The 21,157-nt window shown below is 33.7% G+C and overlaps 1 protein-coding gene across 1 annotated transcript; it reads right to left on the reverse strand.

Annotated features, from left to right (window-relative positions):
- Positions 1-16,866: 16,866 nt before the first annotated feature.
- LOC133037259 (uncharacterized) lies at positions 16,867-18,666 on the reverse strand. Its single transcript, XM_061114182.1, has 2 exons — positions 17,903-18,666; positions 16,867-17,808 (listed from the first exon to the last, which is right to left on the reverse strand). Exons 1-2 carry the CDS (start codon positions 18,626-18,628, stop codon positions 17,605-17,607), a joined length of 930 nt encoding a protein of 309 aa, XP_060970165.1. The 5' UTR covers positions 18,629-18,666; the 3' UTR covers positions 16,867-17,604.
- Positions 18,667-21,157: the final 2,491 nt, after the last annotated feature.

Raw genomic sequence — 21,157 nt, forward strand, 5'->3', positions numbered from 1 at the left:
TCACTTCAGTCACGCTTTGACGCGACTAAGAAGTACATTAAGGCACGGATGGAACCTCATCAAAACGTGCGTGACCATGTTCTCCTCATGTCCAGTTATTTCCAAGAAGCCCAGGATCATGGTGCTGAAATGGACAGTGCTACTCAAGTTAGTCTTATCTTGAATAGCCTGACTCCAGCATTTCTACCATATACATCAAATTATGTCATGAATAAGAAGGAAATTGACTTTCATGAATTAGTCAATGACCTTCAAACTTATGAAAATTTGATTGGAGGACCCAAGAAGAAGAGGAGTAAACCTCATAATCCTGGTAATGGTAATGGGACGATGAAACCTGAAGCAAATGTTGCCTCTGCTTCAAAGCCCAAATCGAAGAAGAAGTGGAAGAACACCAAGAAGCGAACAAAAGCCATGAAGAAGGCTGCTCCTTCTGGTGATGCTACACTTAAAGGAAAGTGTTTCTACTGCAATGAGAAAGGTCATTGGAAACCCCAGTCTCCTAAACTTCTTGCAAAGAAACAAGGTATTTCCAATTATAAACTTTAAGAGTTTAGTGAATTATTATCCAATTGGATTTATAATTCTGGACTAACTTTGTTTATTTGTTTTTTTTTCTTCTTCTTATAGGCCAAGCTACTTGAACTCAATTGAGTTGGATCAGAAAGCTGGACCAAGGGTGAAATCGTCCAGATGAAGATGAAGCTCTTCAATTTTTTGAATTAATTGTTTTAATTTAAAGACAATTTGGATTTCAAATTTTAGTTAGGGATATTTATCCCTGTTTTCTCTCATATTGTTGCAATACATTTTTTTTTAATATTAATAAAGCTTCTAATTTTCGAAATTTACTATTGCAATTTATGAGATTGAGCTTCATTTAATTTATCTTCATCAATTATTACCACATTATATTTGTATGTTTGTATGTGTAAGTGTTTTTATTATTGATGCAAAGTCTATAATATTTTAAACTCTTCATAGAGTTATATTATATAAACACTAGAAATTATTTCTATGTTTATCAATAATTGTTAATTCTCATACAATTATTAAGAATTTGTTTAATAAGAGGATCTTATGATCTGATAGGGGTGGAGAAAAGTTAAGAAAACTATGCAGTTCAACGATCTTTTATATCTAATGAACTCTGGATAGTATTCAACTCCACATAAACTCTATCACACTAAGAGAATCATGATCTTTACAACCTTTAGGGGTGGATCATAATCTCTATATACTTAGGGGTGGAGGTTATCCATAGTACCCTATATGTATATTCTTAGGGGTGGAGTCCATTCCACAATTCCCTATGAAACACATATCTTGTTTAAACATGGAAGTAATATAATGAGTCAGCTATTGTCAATATAAATTCTTGATCTTGATTGTATGTTCCATTTCGATTTTACTGTTGTAAGTAAAAGTTTGATACCTTTGAAAGTTCTTTGTTAGTTTCACACTACCTTTATTGGGTGGGAGAATTTTAAAATTCTATACCCATCTTCATTAGGTTGACACTTGTGATAGGTACTTAAGAACATTACTGAAAAGCAAATCTAACCATTCACATGGATAGGTATAGCTTATCAGAATTATGAGAATAAGATAAAGAACTCTAGTTCAGTCCATTCGAATGACTTGAACCAAGAATTCTTAATCCTCATAAAATTTGATGGTATCTTAATTTTGATTACTTTATCTCTGGCATGTATTTTTCACTTCAAAATACTAGTCTGCTATGTTGATGACTTAGTCTTAACTTAAAGTTTTAGACTAATACAAAAGTCACTACTAGGTAACTCTCCAAACAATCAGAGGTTAAAAGTATTATTTAACCAGACATCTGCTATTGAGTGGGAGCTATCTGAGATGTAATCAAACAGGGAACATTAGAAGATATTCAAGAAAGGTTTATGAAAGTGATCTATATGTTAGATATTAAGGAACTGTGTATCAGTTATCCTTGTATCTCACCATCTAATTTCGATTTCTATAAGATGGTGCTTACTTTGGGGGTGGAGGAATTATTGTATAATAATTCAAGCTCTACCAGAGAAGAACTATAACTTGGTCTATTCGAAAATACCAGAAAGTTATATCACTGAAGAAAAGTCTACACTGTATTATCTCAATTACATATTTTAAAATATGAGAGATATGTCTTCTGTTAATTCAGATGTACTTTTAAAACAGTAAAGATTTCAGTATCCCTTGATAAGTAAAGCATATAGTAAAGGATGTTTCATAAGTGTATTTATGAACTAGTTTCCAGAAGTTTGGGTGGATTCAAATATACTACACTTAGAACTTATTAATTCCCTAACTTAGTAAAGCATATAGTAAAGGATGTTTCATAAGTGTAAATTCCCTAACTTATTAATTCCTCATTGAATCCACACACTACTACAAAAATGGGCTTCAGTGACGCGCCTCAAGAGACTCTAAATATTTTTAGTGACACTCCATTGCATGTCACTAATGTGGGTGACTAGAAATGTATTATTTAGTGACACTCAACACGCGTCACTAAATTGTATTAGAGATGCTCAAAGCACGTCACTGTAGACTTTTAGAGTCCCAAATTGTCAGACTCTAAAGATAATACCCACTCTCCCAAAGTGTCACTAAATCTATTTTTATTTTATTTTTTAATTATTTTTCTAATTTTTCTAACATTCCATTTATATAATTTAAAAGATACAATTATTAATATTAATGGATATAATAATATAAAAATTAATTAGATTTTTTTTATAGAATATAAATGATTGTTTTAGGCAATATAAATACAATCATATTAATAATAAATAAAATCATTCACGCACAGTAAAATAAAATAAGTTAATTTACTAAATGAAATAAAAAATATTACAATTAATTTACAATGTACTGATCTTCTCAAAGAAAAACACCCAATACCAATAATAAAAAATATATACAAACCTAAATACATAATATAAACTCAAAATAAATATGACAAAAAATCAGAAAAAATTATCAAAACCTAAATATTCTAGCTCATTTTCAATCCCGGCAATGAGCGTCCTAATCGGTGTTGACCGCTAACCGTCGTCCACTACAAACACCCACAATCACTCATCTCGAACAGTAACCATCATCGTGGATCTGCAAAAAATAAAGAAATCTGAAGAGAGGGAAAGTAGAGAAGAGAGTCGATAACCTTCTCCAATGTACAAAAAGCGGCGGCTGGGCAAGTAGTTCATAGTCGGAGCTGGTCCACCTACACAGATCAGAGATAGATCTGGAAAGATACGGGGAAGACCGTGGGCGTTTGGGCAGCGAAGAAGCCGGCGGTGGAGCAGTGGGAGTCATCCATGGTCGTGTCTCAGGCGTTGCCCTTGGAGGTCATCGCCGTCACAGTGAGACGAAGGAAATCCGACGAAGAGAGAAGGAAATCCCAGTGAATAGAAGCTTTTTTTTTTTTGAAGAGAGAGAGGTTTTCTTTGAAGCGGCTGAAATAATATCTGAATAGAGAAATTAGGGTTTTCTACTTTGTTTTATATAATATATTATATAAATTAGTTATTTTCTCTTTTTTTTAGGGAAATAAATTAATTATATTCAATTTATTGATTAGAGAGCCGGTTTAAATGTTTAGTGTTGACTCTCTTTATTGAATTTTATTTCTAAATAAAAATATTTATTATTTAAAATTAGTTTTTTTTTGAGTATTGTGCCCTTGTTTTATGATTTTAAAATTAATTTAATGTTTGTGATATAGTGACGCGCCAGGTGTGTCAGGGCATATGTATGCAGTCACGCTTAGCGTGTCACTATAAGTCAATAATTTTTTTTTTAAAAAAAAAATAATAGAAAATATGGGAATTATTTTTTAGTGACACCTCATATTTTTAGTGACGCAAATTATGGGACACTAACGTTGAATTTTTAGGGTCTTTATGTGCATGTCACTAAAGCTCACCCCTAACCATTTAGTGACACGCAGTTTTGTGCGAGTCACTAAATAGTGTCACTAAATCCCAATTTTGTAGTAGTGACACTTAGAACTTGGAATTGCACTCTCAGTCATATAGAAACGCTCTATATGTTCCACGATATAGACACGTCATTAGTAATCCATTGTTATAACCCTAATGTGATCAATGATCCTCTATATAGATGATTTACACTGTACAGGGATTAAATAACCGTAACACCCTACAATGTATTTTATCCTTAAAACACTTAACCCTGTATAAATGATATTTCACCTAAGTGAAATGAGATCTCCACCATTTATCTTCGTTTGGTTAAGCTCGAAGGAAATCATCCTTTACTTCTATTTGCCAAATAGAAGCTATAGATTCCATATTTATGTTAGCGCTCCCACTCAATTGCATTACCTGTTGGGTTTTATGCCCTAAATAAAACTCTTTACAATCTGATTAGTTATCAATATAAGAAATTTGAAGTGATTGATGTTTGCATGAATTTTACATGCTAATGGTTTAATATGTTTGATATGTTTATTACATTCATACACACAAAATCAGTTAAATCCAGATCATATGTTTATTCACAATTACAGTATCGTCAACACAGTGGAATGTGATTGTGATCATATGAATCAAAAGTTTTGGTCCCTGTTTCATCAGTGTTATTGGATTTACACTAATGTGATAATCAGCGATGATGTGTACTTACACTTGGAGTAAGTGTTATGTTCTTTCCAGGACATTAGTAAAGTATACTAGTTTCGAATGTATGGAGTATACATTGGACTGGACCGATATTGCAACTAAGTTAAGATATTACAAACTTACCGTTATACATATCTTTCCAAGTCAATATCAGTAGTTGATCTTAAGATTAAAAGAATCTAAATCCTGATATGCTTGGGCTCAACTCAGGAGTGCTATTCATGTTCTTTGATTTATTAGTTAAGCCTACTTTTGAGTCAAGGTGATACGTATATTTTGGGAATATGATAGTATGATTGAGTGGGAGTGCTGAACATAAATATGGAATCTGTAGCTTCTACTGGTGTATAGAAGTCAAGTGATGATTCCCTTCGAGCTTAGCAAATAGAAGTAAATGGATGAGCTCTTGTTTAACTGACTAATCATTAGATCACTAAACACCATTTACAGGTAGCTAAGTGTTTTAAGGGGCAAAATACATTGAGGGGTGAGAACGGTAAAGAAATCCCATCTCGATGTAGATCATCTATATAGAGGATCTTTAAATCACAATAAGATTATAACAATGGTTAAATGAGATAGTATATTGATATCGTGGAACATACAATATGCTCTATATAAGTCTGAGAGTGCAATTCTAAGTTCTAAGAGTGGATTCAACGAAGAATTAATAAGTAGGAATTTACTTGGTAAATTTGGTTCACTTATTGGAAGCTCAGCATATAGATCCATGGTCCCCATTCTAGTTGAGAACATTCTGCTTGTAAGACTCATTAATTGATTCGTGATTGATCAATTATAATTCTAAAGTTAGACTATGTCTAATTTTATGAATTTTCACTAAGCAGGGGTGAAATTGTAAAGAAAAGAGTTTTCTAGGTTTATTTATTTATTAATGGACTTTATATGTCTAATTAATAATTAAATTAAATGACAATATTATTTAATAATCTATTTTAGTTATTAAATAATTAGTTTTGGCATTTAAAAGGTTAGAATTGGAAAATTGGCGTTTTTGAGAAAATAGAGATAAAATTTGATAAAACTGCAAAATTAAGTGAGGCCCAATAACACACCATGGCCGGCCACTTAAATAGGTTTTTCAAATTAATATTTTCATTATTTTAATGCCAAATAAATCCTAACCTAGACCTAGTATTTGCCTATAAATAGAAAGTGATGGCTCAGTCACAAAACATGCTTTCACATGCTTTCATTAGATTTCTGACAGAATTTTCTCTCTTCAGAAAAACTGAGCCTTCCCCACTTTCTATACCTGGTCGAAATCCCTTTCTCTTTTCTCCTTCATCAATTTCGTGACCCTAGTGAGAGAGTAAGTGCCCACACACAGCAAGCAGTAACTCAATCATAGATTGGAAGACTGTGAAGGATCAAACTTGAAGAAGAAGGACATTCGGGCTCAGATCTTGATTATACTCTGCTACAGAAAGGATTCGAGGGTTAGAGATCTGAGTGGAAGGAGACATTAATTCTGCTGCATCAATGTAAGCTTTTCTTAACTTTATATGTGTTTAATTTATCGTTTTAGAAAGTTCATATTTAGGGTGTTTAAACAACATACTTGTGAGTAGATCTAAGATCCTGGTAAAATAATTTCCAACATTACCGTGTTCCCAAAATGTACGTATCACCCTGATACAAAACTAGGCTTAACTAACAAATCAAAGAACACGAGTAACACTCTTGAAATTGAGCCTAACCATATCAGGATTTTGATCATGTGATCTAGGATCAACAGGTGATATTGAATTGAATAGATATTACGGTAAATTTCAACATATCTAATCAAAGTTCAATATCGGTCCCTTCCGATGTATACTCCATACATCCGATACTGGTAAACTTTGCCAATGTCCTGGAAAGGACATAACACTTTTCCAAGGTGTAAGAATACCTATCGCTGATTATACCATGTCAGTCTAAATCCAGTGTTCTGACAAATCAGGGAATAAACTTTTGAACATATAATAAAGATTATATTCCACTGTGCTGACAACACTATAATCTTTAACAAACACATATGTTCTGGACTTAAAAGGAATTCATACATTATATACATATAATCATGAAATAAATCATGTGAACCATGCAACATAAAATGTTATTTCTGATCTTTATTAATAAGTAAATCTGATTATATGAAATGAGTTTTATTTAGGGCATAAAACCCAACAAACTCCCACTTGCACTAATATAAAACAAAAAGTGCATTTTAAATAATCATTAACACCTTGATATACCAATCAAGTGTAATAGTAGTAAACTCCTCGTAATAGGATCTGATAGGTTGAATTAAACACAACCTATTCTCCACCATTACTCTTCCTTAATCACAAAATCCTTGATAATGTGAAATTCCTCTCTATATGTCTACTCTCTTGGGATACTGGATTCTATACTTTTGGGCAACTACTCTTTGGTTATCCAGGAAGTAACCCTAGTAGTTAAGGCAAGTTGGAACACTGCCACAAATGTATAGAACTTTCCTTAGACTGAAAAAGTATCTTTCCTGCAACTTTTAACATTCAGTCTCTTTCTGGTAGACCAAGAGATTTCAGATAGGTTTTTACACTTCTCCAAAATCACTACTCCACCCCCAAAGTAATCACCATCTCATCAGCAGATTTTCTAGCACACAGGCAAGTCTCGAAATCTGATGTGGTGTAGTCTAAGAGTTTCAAACAAACACCCTTATTGACTAACATATAGTTCCTCTTCTTAATCTTAAGATTTACTTGATTGTCTTCCAATGTTCTTCTCCTGGATTAATCTGATACTTACTCATTACTCCCACTCAACGGCGAGTGTACGGTCTACGGCATACTAAAGCATATCTGAGACCTCTCACTGTTGATTTTAAGAAATTCTTTCATGGCTTTATCTTCTCTGGAATAGTTGAGACTTTTCCTTAGATAAATAAAATCTATGCTTAGAAGTTTTGAAGCTTCTATAGATTGCCATTGGAAAGAAAATGCTCCAGCATCTCATGCTTGCATTAGAATAAGTAATTTCCAGGTATACCATAAGCCATAGGTTTAGATAAACTCAAACCTATAATACTAGGAATAGGAAGTTTTGTTAAGTCCATTGAATAGACTTATGAACGAAAATTTCCTATTATGTCCTTGTAACAGAAAACTTTAGGTTACTCCATGTGAATGGATCAAACTATAGTTCTCTTGGCTTTCTTCTTAGTTTCTTATCTTGACAATCCATTACTTGTTTAAACTCACAATGGATTTTAATCACTAGTGTCTTCCAAGTCATAAGAAGAGTGAGTTCCTAGAAACTCTCCCACTACGACAAGGTACCGTGAACTATGTCTAAGAAAACTAAATGGTATAGACCTCTTCAGTTGTGTTAAGACAACAGAGGCAGTGGGATCATCTTGTAAAATAAGATGATAGAACACTTTTGGAATCAAGAAAAAAAATATCTCCTTTATTTGCTACTTTATTTTCAGACTTAGTCATTTTCTTAGAAAAGCAGTATTTGTTTAAACAAACACTTTCTTATCTAATGACTATGGGATGATCCACCCCTAATCACTTAGAATAGCTAACAAACATGCAAACCAAGGTTAGCAGTTCTAGCTTTTCTTAAGATTTCAATTAGGTCATCCATGAATCTAGTAATGATTTACATTAAGTATACAACCATTACATCATTCTGAAATTTTATTACCATAGAAGGATTTAGGCAACGACTAGTAACTAATCATCAATATGCAACTCGAATTTCTGGGGAGGTAAGTTTGGATATAATTCAAAAATCAAATTAATGATCTTTGAACTGCATATCTACTAACTTTTTCTCCACCCCTATCAGTTCGCAAGATCTTTAACCACTTACCATTGCTAGAAATTCATGAAATTTTTCAAACATTTCAAACTTCTTTTGCATAAGGTAAAATCTAGAGTGATCGTTTTAAGAATACAACGAAAACTCATATCCACCCCTGAATGTACATCCATCTGCGAATGAGATGAACTTAATTTCAGTGGATATAGGCATATTAACTCTTTGCAGAGAATGATCTTGTCAAAACCACTATGAACAAGATACAAATGCCATAGATTTATAAAATATGTGGTTGTATCTTTTGATGACTTACTTTAGTTACATCAAAGAGTTCTTAGAATAGTGCAAGTGGATTCTGGTCACAGAATACTAAACTCATACAGTTTGAATCCATTGAAAGAAAATGGTTATGAAACACTTGTGAAAGTGTAACTGTATAATTAGTAATTCTTTCTTGGACCACCACTACTAATCTAACTCTATGATTTGCCTATACAAGTAGGAGATATCTAAGATTGAGGATTTATATCATTTTGGGATAGAATTCCGGGAATATAATCATATGCGTCATCTAATTTCTTAAGAGAAAATAAGACTTTATATGATTTATAGACCATTCATCCAATGATATGTCATTAAGCTAGTTCGAAATGAATAAGCTAAGAGGAATTAGGATAATTTCGTTTTAAATAAGAATCCAACGATGCTCCGATTAGCGAGAGTCAAAGTAATCTTATTTATACAATCTTCTTGTTTCATATTGTAAAACACCAGTCTAAGGTGTCATCAATTGATGAACAGCTAGATGTTGCACATACAATATTTATCTTTCGAGATCTAACACTATTATGTTAGTCTAATGGTGAAAATCCATTAGGGATTTATCTCATTAGAAAAACAAATCAAGTTAGACCAACAATGAAGATTCGAAATTAAACTACAATTTAATAACAGAAAATAACATGGTTCAATACAAATTCATACACAATTCAGAAATTATGAAGCACATAGCAAGTAGGAATGACAAGTGAAAATACTAAAACATACAATCCTAAATAATTTCCAAGGTTTTCAACAAAATGATATCAGTGTCCCGTTTAGGCGAGAGTCAAAGCTACCATTCATTGAATAGAGTTGTCAACTCATCTAAAATGATCAATATTCTAGCAACCTTTTATTCGATCAAGATTTGAATCCGCGTTGTCCCGTTTAGGCGAGAGTCAAGGCTATTCTATCTTATGAGCTTCCACCATTGTTTCATATTCTTGCAAGTCTTATACAGTCGCCACCATTAGGGTGGTCATAAACTATATAAAAAACTTACAAGATTACTTATCTTTCGAGATTAAACGGTGCTAACTTGCTAATGAACGTTCCTCCATTAGGGAGGATTACTCACTAAAACAATAGCTATGTAAAACCAACAATGGAGATCGAATATCCTTATAATAAAGCTCATTATTTAATGAAGGGTTGTATTTTCTTCTAATATTTATTTTAATCAATTTATTTAAAATATATATTTGTTTAATTAAAATTTCCAATTTAGAATGAAAAATTCCAAATATAAATTTTAATTTAATATTTATAAATTATACTTAGATGGATAAATAACGTGAATTATTTCCATCTTAGTAATAATTTCCATAAATATTTAAAAAATTATTCAATTTAAGTTGTTTCAAAATTAATTTAAATTAATTTACAACTCAAATTTAATTTTCTATAAATATATATTGCATTTCGAAAATGCTTTAAAATAAAATAAAAATAAATCCTGGAAAATTACTCTAATTTTATGTTGGCCCCAAATTAATAAAAATTAATTTTCAACAAAAAATATAATTTTCCTATTTAATTAAATATCTAAGAAAAATTTCAAATATTTAAGTATCATGATTAAAAAATCAACTTAAATATTAATTTTCTATTTAATTAAATACACTAGAAAAATACTTCAAGCAAAACAGATAATAACTATCTAGACTTTCATTGACTAATTAATCCAATTTCTAATTATAATATATTTTAGTTCATTTATTTTAATTAATCATTAAATGAAAAAATCAATGATTTAAGTTGGTACAAAATTAAATAAATAATTTTCAACTTTAATCTATTTTTCAAATAAAATTCGAAATTTCTGCATCAAGGTGATGCAATTTCGAAATTTTGGAAAATGATTAATAAAATAAAATAAAATATATTTTGAAAATTATTCAAATTTAAGTTATTCCGAAATAAGATTGCAAACTTAAAATAATTTTTAACTTTAATTAAATAACATGAAAATAACAATATTAAAGTATCATGATGAAAATCAACTTAAATATTGAATTTTCAATTTAATTAAATGTATTTAATTCAAGAAATAAATAATTAAGTAAAGAGGAAACTTAATTATTAATTCTAGTTTAATACTAGAAAAATATACTAAACTTAGATTGTACCAAAATTAATTAGGAAACAATTAATTTCACAATCTATGATATTTTCCTATTTAATATTAGAAATAATAACTAGTACTAGAAATAACTGTCTAGAATATATCATTAACTAAGTGTTTTTCTAAAATTAACTTTAAAATATTACAATGAAAAATAAATTTCATATATTTTAAAAGTTAATTATGTTACTAATTCAATTTTAATTAGGTTAGACTAATATAATTAACCTAATACAATTATTTAAATAAGGCAAATGGGCCTTCACAATTGGGGTAGTTCATGTGAGGGGGAGCTGGGTTCAGTATGTCGTACCCACTTCTATGGCCCCCAACTCTCACACAAGGCCCAAAAGAGAGAAATTTAACCTTAAAATAAACAATTGTTATTCATTGAATAAGCCCAAATCTAATTGGACCTAAATAAATTTCCTTATGTCAAAATTTATTTTAGCAACCTAGTCCATTTACTTAGTAAAAACTTAAATGGGCTTCCTATATGCATCTAAGCCCAAAAGCAAACATATAGGCTCACACATGTCAAATGATTTGGATGGGCCCTATCATGTTACTAGGTTTACACAGATGAAAGAAGTACAAAATTTACCTGTTACAAATTATTTATAAGATCTATCGTCAATTGGACTATGATTAAAATCAGATCATTGGATCTGTCACCAAGTTAATCATAGCAATTTAGATCAGATAAATAATAGGTTTGTTAAAAAGTTTTGAATAAACAATATAAATAAACAAACATTGTCCATGTAACAGATGTGAATCAAGATATTAATATAATTAAATTATTATTCTTAAACTAACCAAATAAAGGAAACTAATTTTAAAATATCTAGGTTTATTTGAATCAAAATTAAATTAAATATCTAATAAGATCAATGATTTGAAAGGAAAGAATCTTCAATATCACTTTCAGATCTTATAATTTAATAAAATTGAAGTAATAAAATAAACCAATTTTAAAATAGATTTGGTTAGATAATTATTATTTTAGGAATAAAATAATAAATGAATAATAATTACCATAATTATATGTCAAAATATCTCAAATTAAGCAATATTCAAATCTCTACAAAAATATCTATGTTATTTAAATATTTAAGATATGATTTATAAATTTCTAATAAGGAAAAAATGATATATATAGAAAAAAATATCATTTTTATACTTATAATTTATAAATAATTAAATATTTAACAAAATAACAAATTTTTGAATTTGAAAACATTATGGTAAGTATATCTATAAAAATATCTATGTTAATTTCAAATTTATTAATTATTTAATTTGTCATATAAGATAATTTTAATATAATATTTTAAATAAAAAGACAAAGTTATCTTTTAATTTAAAATATCTTAAATATCAAAATATCTAATCTTATAATTAAATAATAAATAAATATTAAAGAACTTAACAAATTTTTAAATCTGACCATAATAGGAAATATTTAAAAATTAGAAACAATCCAAAATAGAAATATTTAAAATTGGAAAAATTCCAAATTGAAAATATTTAAAATTGGAAACATTTCAATTTAGAAATATTTAAAATAGGAAAAATGAATTTTTTTGGGAAACAAACCCATGAAAAAATTGGATTTTTGGGAAAAAATCCCAAAAATCGCAATTTTGGGTTTTTGCTGCCAGTAGGCTGCAACTGCAGCCAAAATAGGCTGCATGACACCCAAAACGCGCGCGGAGCAGGTGGTGAGCAGCCCTATCTGCCGAGAAATCTCGGCGGGCTGCAGGGATCCTGGGCGAGACGCACGGGCGTGCTGCAGGGTCCTCAAGGCTAGTCACGCGCGCGGAAAGGGAAGGTGTCCGAGGGTTTGGTGCGCATGAGCACCACCCTCGACACTATGAAATCCCGATTTTCAAAAATTCATATCTTTTTCGATTTTTATCGGAATCGAGTTCCGTAAAAACGAAAATTGCTTAATTTTTCACAAGGAATCCAAATAAAATATTTTCAAAAATTGAAAAAAATATTTTTCATGGAAAACGAAACTGTACAACATCAACATTCATCAACCAACACATAAACCAACATGAAACCATCCAAATCAACACAGAAACATGCAATCATCATTTTAATTCATATTACATGAAAGTAAATCATTACCATGGCTCTGGTGCCAGTTGTTGGAAATTATTTTACCAGGATCTAGATTTACTAACAAGTATGTTGGATTAACAACCTAATATGAATTCTAAAACAATGAAAATAAACACATATAAAGTTAGAAAACCTTACAGTGGGTGCAGCAGAATAATATGACTCCTTCCGTTCAGATCTCTAGCCCTTGATTCCTTTCTATAGCAGAGCATTACCAAGATCTGAACCTGGATCTTCTTTTCTCCTTCTTTGATGCAGAAATTCCATAGTCTTCCATACTATGATTGAGATACCACTTGATGTGTGTGGGCACTACTCATTCACTCAAGGGAATTCGAAAAACAGAGAAGAAAGAAAGAGAGAGAGTGGCGGTTTCATAGTGTTTGAGAGAATAAACTGTAAAGTGTGTCTCAAACCTGAAGCCTTTACCTTCTATTTATAGAATACCACATAGGGTTAAAGTTGAATTATTTGGCATTAAAAAATAAAAAATAAAATGAGAAATAGGAGTAAAGGTGGCCGGCCATGTGTTGAGGAAACACAAATCCTTCCACTTTTCCAACTTTCCTATTTCATCATTTCTAGTTTCCCATTTTCTCAAAAGTGCCATTTCTCTCTTTCAACTTCATAAATGTCAAATCTAATTATTTAATAACTATAATTAATTATTAAATAATATATTGTCATTTATTTTTATTTATTAATAAAAACTAATCAAAGTTTCCCAATTAATAAATATACCCTTTAAACTCTCTATTTACTGTTTTACCCTTGCTTAGTGAAAATTCATAAAGTAGACATAGTCTAACTTTTAGAATTATAATTGATTAATTAAAATCAATTAACTGAGTCTTACAAGCAGTATGGTCTCAACTAGTATGGGGACCATGGGTCTATATAACCGAGCTTCCAATAAGTCGAACCGAATTTACCAAGTAAATTCCCTAACTTATTAATTCCTCATTGAATCCACACTTAGAACTTGGAATTGCACTCTCAGTCATATAGAAACGCTCTATATGTTCCACGATATAGACACGTCATTAGTTATCCATTGTTATAACCCTAATGTGATCAATGGATCCTCTATATAGATGATTTACACTGTACAGGGATTAAATTACCGTAACACCCTACAATGTATTTTATCCTTAAAACACTTAACCCTGTATAAATGATATTTCACCTAAGTGAAATGAGATCTCCACCATTTATCTTCGTTTGGTTAAGCTCGAAGGAAATCATCCTTTACTTCTATTTGCCAAATAGAAGTTATAGATTCCATATTTATGTTAGCGCTCCCACTCAATTGCATTACCGTGTTCCCAAAATGTACGTATCACCCTGATACAAAACTAGGCTTAACTAACAAATCAAAGAACACGAGTAACACTCTTGAAATTGAGCCTAACCATATCAGGATTTCGATCATGTGATCTAGGATCAACAGGTGATATTGAATTGAATAGATATTACGGTAAATTTCAACATATCTAATCAAAGTTCAATATCGGTCCCTTCCGATGTATACTCCATACATCCGATACTGGTAAACTTTACCAATGTCCTGGAAAGGACATAACACTTTTCCAAGGTGTAAGAATACCTATCGCTGATTATACCATGTCAGTCTAAATCCAATGTTCTGACAAATCAGGGAATAAACTTTTGAACATATAATAAAGATTATATTCCACTGTGCTGACAACACTATAATCTTTAACAAACACATATGTTCTGGACTTAAAAGGAATTCATACATTATATACATATAATCATGAAATAAATCATGTGAACCATGCAACATAAAATGTTATTTCTGATCTTTATTAATAAGTAAATCTGATTATATGAAATGAGTTTTATTTAGGGCATAAAACCCAACAGATGGGACTTACGTATGCTAGGGGTACGCCTGAGTTTTCATACATGAAGCTTCCTGGGTACTTGTACATGCTGGAACAGAAGAATCCAGGTACCATTACTGACTTGTACTTAGAGGATGAGCGGTTCAAGTACTGTTTTATATCACTCGGTGCATGTAGAAGGGGCTTTTCTTTTTGTCGTCCTGTTTTGAGTATCGATGGCACCTTCTTGAAGACGAAGTACGGCGGTATAATGTTAGTTGTTGTGGCATACGATGCGAACAACCAATTGTTGCCGGTTGCTTATGGTATCGTTGACAGTGAGAATAACGACTCCTGGACGTATTTCTTACAGAAGTTGAGGGTAGCAATTGGCGTGGTTGAGAACTTAGTGTTTGTGTCAGATAGGCATCAAAGCATTGATCATGCTGTTGAACTCGTTTTTCCCAAAGCAGTCCACTGTGCTTGTTATCACCACATTGTTATGAACGTGAACGCCAAATTCAAGACTGATGCTTTTCACAACCAAATATATAATGTTGCTTACGCATGGTCGAAGACTGAATGCGATAGAGAGTTCGAGAAGCTTAGAAAGATGAATCCGGCCATTGCTGCATATGTGGAGAGTATAGAGTTTGAGAAGTGGGCTCACCCTTATTGTTTGGGCGATAGATACAACATCATGACGAGCAACGCTGCTGAAAGCTTCAATAGTGTCACAGAAGAGTTCAGGAAATATCCAATAACTACTTTGGTTGAATTTATCAGGTTCACACTCCAATCGTGGTTCGCTGATCGCCTCAAAAATGCTGACAAATGTACCACCCCTTTGGCCACGCTCTTTGAAAAAAACTTGGCAAAAATTCATGAAAATGCAAGGTACAGGCGCGTCCAACAAAATGGAGCCAATTTGTATAACGTTGGTAGGGGACCTAACGGTGAAAGAGGTGGTGATGTGAATCTAGTTGAAAGAACATGCACCTGCGGCGTGTTCACGTTATTGAAACTCCCTTGCCTTCATGCATGTGCCGCGGCATTGAAAACGAACACAAGTGTGTACACGCTTTGCTCACCTTATTATTCAAAAGAAACGTGGAGGAAGATTTACGATGATACTATCAATCTTGCTGGTGACGAGGATGATTGGGTTCTCCCAGAACACATCAAGAATATGAAAGTTGGGGTACCTGTGGAAAAGAAGCCTGTAGGTCGTCCAAGAAAAAGCAACGCTGGAAGAAGACGGGAGAACCGTTTCCCATCTGGTGATAAAAAAAGGTTCTGTACCACGAAACTGCAGCCGCTGTGGCAGTTCAGGCCACAACAGAGCAACATGCAAAGCCCGCATTTGAGGCGTCCTGTACTTATTCGTTGTAATAACATGTTTTCTATTGGGAAATTTGATATATTATAATGATGCATATTTTGTCATCATTTGTTTTTATTTTCATGTGCTAACGAAATTATATATATGTATCTAAATGAGTTCATCTGCAGCCTCCTGAGTTTCTTTATTGCTCGAAAATATCTAAATGGCGCACATTCTCCGAAATATATCTTTTTTACTTACCACAGTTCATATTAATTTATCTACCTATATAATATAACATAATAGACATATATATGGTATATTGAAGAGACTCTTTTTCTTCCTCAAATATATAAGTACTATATATAATTCTTCATTATTCAATTTACCTTCACTTGGTCTAACATATAAAGAGAGTGATAGAGAGTGGTCTAATATATAATACTGAAGTATGGGGAGTGTCTTCACTAGTAACTGGTCTAACTATGAATAATTATCGCTATTTCAGGTTCGAAACTGCTTTAAAATAATGTCGAGGTTGAATATTTTTTAAATATTTTAATTATTTTTAGGTTTAATAGTTATTTTTGTTGAATAATATCGATATTTTATATTTGAAATCACGAATAATTATCAAAATTTGAACGAAGAGAAAGTCTATATATACATAACTGTAATGTTAATTACACAAAATATACAATGTCCCAATAATTACACATATAATCAGCCGACATTTTGGTAAAATAAATCAACACACCACCGTTGACGAAACATAGCTATCCGGCCTGGCGTCACATCGGTCAATCCACGTTGCATCATGAGATGCTCCACATACTCAATGCAATAGATGCCACAATCACCACTAAATGCAAAATAAAATGTAAAGTCAGTCTAACGTAAAACATATTTTAATACTATAGTACTTTTTTATCGCTATGTACCTGGTTGTTGACTTCGGAACTAAGTCGTGAGTGGCTCGAGTCGAGTGCATTTTTGGAAGCACCGTGATGTCCTTGTTAGTTAACGCCATGATCTGGTTGTTACGTGGAAATTCCCCGGTTGCAAGGATTAGCGAGGGCAGCAGTTCTTCCCAAGTCTTCAGGATGGGTTCCATGGCGGTCCAATGACAGACGCTGGAATCACAGTCGTAGACATTAATTTTCCACAGCTCTATGTCGACTTCAAGTGTGACCCAGTGCCTTGCCTCAGGAAGATGCAGAACGAAGTAAATAAACTCGTTACCCCTCCATCTCTCAAAGACTTGGGACTGTAATTGCGGAGAACAACAAAACAATTAACAAACCATAATAATCCTCCCAAACAATTAACAATCGAAGTTATAATCATAGTTCAACATTTAAAATCTTACTAAAACAATACCTTATGAACCCCTCTGTAGTAGTCCAGGATATAATCCTCCCACACAAAGTTTCTCCTCGGACCCTTGTGGTTCGTCCATGCACTGCTGATCATGGTGGTCACGAATGTGGAGAGAATGACACCCTTCTGAGGAAATGTCAGTGGATAGTCAGTGCGTCGCCTCCTCAGCATATGCATTGCTGCATCTATATGCTGCATACAAAGGGAAATGTCAGTTAGACAAAAAAATATATTAATTGCACATAAAGTTGTAAAGTGAAGTAATATTATAAAATACTTTACTTACGTCATCTGTAAGCCATTCCTTTGGTGTGAGCATTATCCAAAAGAATGATGGACCGTAATCACCACTTCTCAAATCCTGAAGTCGGTGGTTCGGAATGAGTCCAACACACCACTTTCGGAAAGTGGTTAACAATTTCTCATCCGGTGGCTCCAGGGGATCAAACGTCGAAGATGGCCTATGTCTCCTCTTCATCTCCGTATAGTCACCGAACCATACAGGAGGATTTCTCTTCCTCTTCCGACTCTTAACCACTGCAGGTTGTGTCTCTATCAACAGAATCTCACCCTGTGACTCGGTGTCATGTACATGGATAACACCTGTATCGATCGGAGTCGCTGGAGCTCCCTCATAAGGATCGTACCCGTCGGGGAAGACCTCCTCCTCTTCTACTGGGGGTGAAGCAGCTGGTGGTGGGGTAGATAGATCTGCTGGGGCCTCCGGTGCTGAAGCTGTCGTTGGCGGACGATTCAACATGGCCAATATGTCTCTGAGCTGCTCCATAATTACGTTCTGACCGCCCTTCAGCTCTACATGGCTGGTCTCGTATGCCTTCTTCAGCTCGACATGAGCAGCATACAGACCCTGAGTGTCAGCCTCGATCCTATCCAACCTCGCCACTAAATCAGTGTACTCGGCACCCCGAACACCTGATGAAGATGGTGCACTGGGCTGAGGTTCTGAACCAGTGGCCTGAAAAAATATATACCAAAAAAATACGGTAAGCATACGATAATTCCACGATGTAACAAATATCACAAAACAAAAACAATAAAAAATCAAGACATAAAAAAAAAAGTTCCAAAAATTGGTACACCGAGTGTCCGTTTCCGAGTGTACGGGACCTGAGTCTCTGGTACCTGACTACCTGCCTCAGCCTCTGTGTCATCCACACCATCATCAACCAGGTTCTCCACACCATCGTAAGATATGGTCCTCACAAATGCCTCCTCCTCTGTCCGTGGAAGTAGCCCCTTCACCACTTCAAGATTCTGTTTATGGTTCAAAAAATATCAAAATAGAACCATTTAGCATTTATTACAAGCATTTATGTTAAATAATTATTCTGAACATAAGTGAAAATCATACCCGTCTAGAAAATAATGCGCTGCCGTCTTTCTTCCCAATATCGCCTTTGCTCGTCCAGCTAAGCATCATGGGGAACCGAATCCCGTGATTCGTGCCATACCTCTTCCCAACCTCCAAAATGGCCTCGTACGCCCAATATTGTACTGCAGGTGCGAAGCCATATGCTGTGTATTTGCACTCGTGCTGAACATCCGAACTCAGCTTCTTCTCGTAGTTGGCCTTTTGTTTCAACATGTCTTTTTGAAGCGAGTGCATGAGTCTGGCGAATGAGTGCTTCCCCCAAGGAATCCGGAAGAAGAACTCGAGGTCTTCCACATATCTAAGTATGTGAGGCGTAATCAGCGTGTTTGCCTCGCGGCCCAGAAGCACTGACTCAACAAACAAGCACAAGCCGAGCTTGTACAAGTCTTCCGGGTTCTGACAGTTTGTGAACCTATCTTGGAGTGCTTCTGTCTTCACACTATCAGACCGGTTGAAATATTTGTTGATCAATCGGTCTGACCCTGAGCGAGCAACCTGCGCAGCCTTCTCCTCTTCTGTTGGCCCCGAGGAGAAGTCCAGGCCTGTAATGAGTGCAAACTCCAGCACTCCGAATCTGACCTCCTTCCGACCAACGTAAAACCGCATCCTCAACTCCTCCTGGGCATCTACCTTCATTTTGTGGAGCATAAGCTGGTGAAATAACACCGAGGAGAATGTCAACGGTAAGGCATTCCAAAAGTTGCCGAAACGGCTTTCCTTCGCCGTGTTATTCAAGTTGAACTCTTCAAACCGAGACTTTATTTTGGCAAAAGTTCCGGTGCCTTTGTAAGTAACGCGTCCGGTAAAATGCTCAGCTGCTGGAATTATGAGTCTGGGAGCCATCTGAAAAAATAAAAACCAAAAAAAATTTAATGTCAAAAAAGTTAAGAAATGTCGACATAACATCGACATCATGTCGATATTCTGTCGATATTATCAAACATTCAGTGACCACCTAATTGGTCGACAAACCGTTGACATACAATCGACATGCTATCGACATTATCATAAGAGCAGTGACAAACGACCAACATCGACAACTTATCGACATACAGTCGACAAATTGTCGACATTATACCAATTAACTACCATACGAATCAACTACAACTTCCTATCGATAAACTATCGACATACAGTCGACAAATTATCGACATTCTAACAATTAACTACCATAAGAATCACCTACAACTTATTATCGACAACCTATCGACATATAGTCGACAAATTATCGACATTTTAACAATTAACTACCATAAGAATCAACTACAACTTATTATCGACAACCTATCGACATATAGTCGACAAATTGTCGACATTACATGGCAAAACTACATAACATCAAACAAGGTAAAACCATCGACAAATTGTCGACATGATATCGACAACCTGTCGACAACAATGTTCAAACACACAAACAGAAAACTACATATGTCGATATCCTATCGATATCCTATCGACATTTCATCGATAACGCTGTAAAAACACACAAACACCATTGAAACATATCCAACATATACAACCTACCACAAGAAAGAGCACAAAATATAAAAAAAATTCCACTAATCTCAACAACATGCAATATTTCACATCCAAATCTATTAAAAAATTAATTTTTTTTTGAAAAAAAAAAACTTACCTTTGACTGAGCTTTGTGGTGGTGGCGACGATCCGTGGTTGTGGTGGCGATGGCCTGTGTTGGGTTTCGACGAGCACAGGTACTGGTGTTGGCGACTGTTCGTGGTGGTTTCCACGAGCACGGGTCGAATTCAAGACCGACAGAGAGAGAGAGAAAGAGGAAAAACAGAGATAGATAGAGAGAGAGGGAAAAATCGAGTGGGTTCGGCGTATGCGTGGTCGTCGTCGTCGGGTTCGGTTTCGTTGTTCAACTGTTTTGTTTTTGGGCAGGGACGAAGAGGAAAAGTCGGAGAGAGAGTGGGAAAGACAGAGAGAGAGGGAAAGAGAGAGTGGGAAAGAGAGAGTGGGAAAATTAAATGTAAGGAGTATTTTGGGTAGAATTTGAAAATAGTGGAATTGTTTTGTATAAATTAGTAAGGGGTATAAAATTTGATATGGGATATATTATTAAGGGCAAAAAGTGAAATTTCCTTTTGAGTATCTACTAAAAATACTAACATCTTTTAGTACAAT

The sequence above is a fragment of the Cannabis sativa genome, chromosome 4 (genome assembly GCF_029168945.1).
Source record: "Cannabis sativa cultivar Pink pepper isolate KNU-18-1 chromosome 4, ASM2916894v1, whole genome shotgun sequence".
NCBI lineage: Eukaryota > Viridiplantae > Streptophyta > Magnoliopsida > Rosales > Cannabaceae > Cannabis > Cannabis sativa.

What these genes read in the sequence shown, in the direction of transcription:
- LOC133037259 (XM_061114182.1), bottom strand. Translation starts at nt 18,628, where the DNA reads ATGCTTACCGTATTTTTTTGGTATATATTTTTTCAGGCCACTGGTTCA. An exon ending in AGGAATGGCTTACAGATGAC is followed by an intron (nt 17,809 to 17,902) that starts GTAAGTAAAGTA and finishes CTTTGTATGCAG; the next exon opens with CATATAGATGCAGCAATGCA.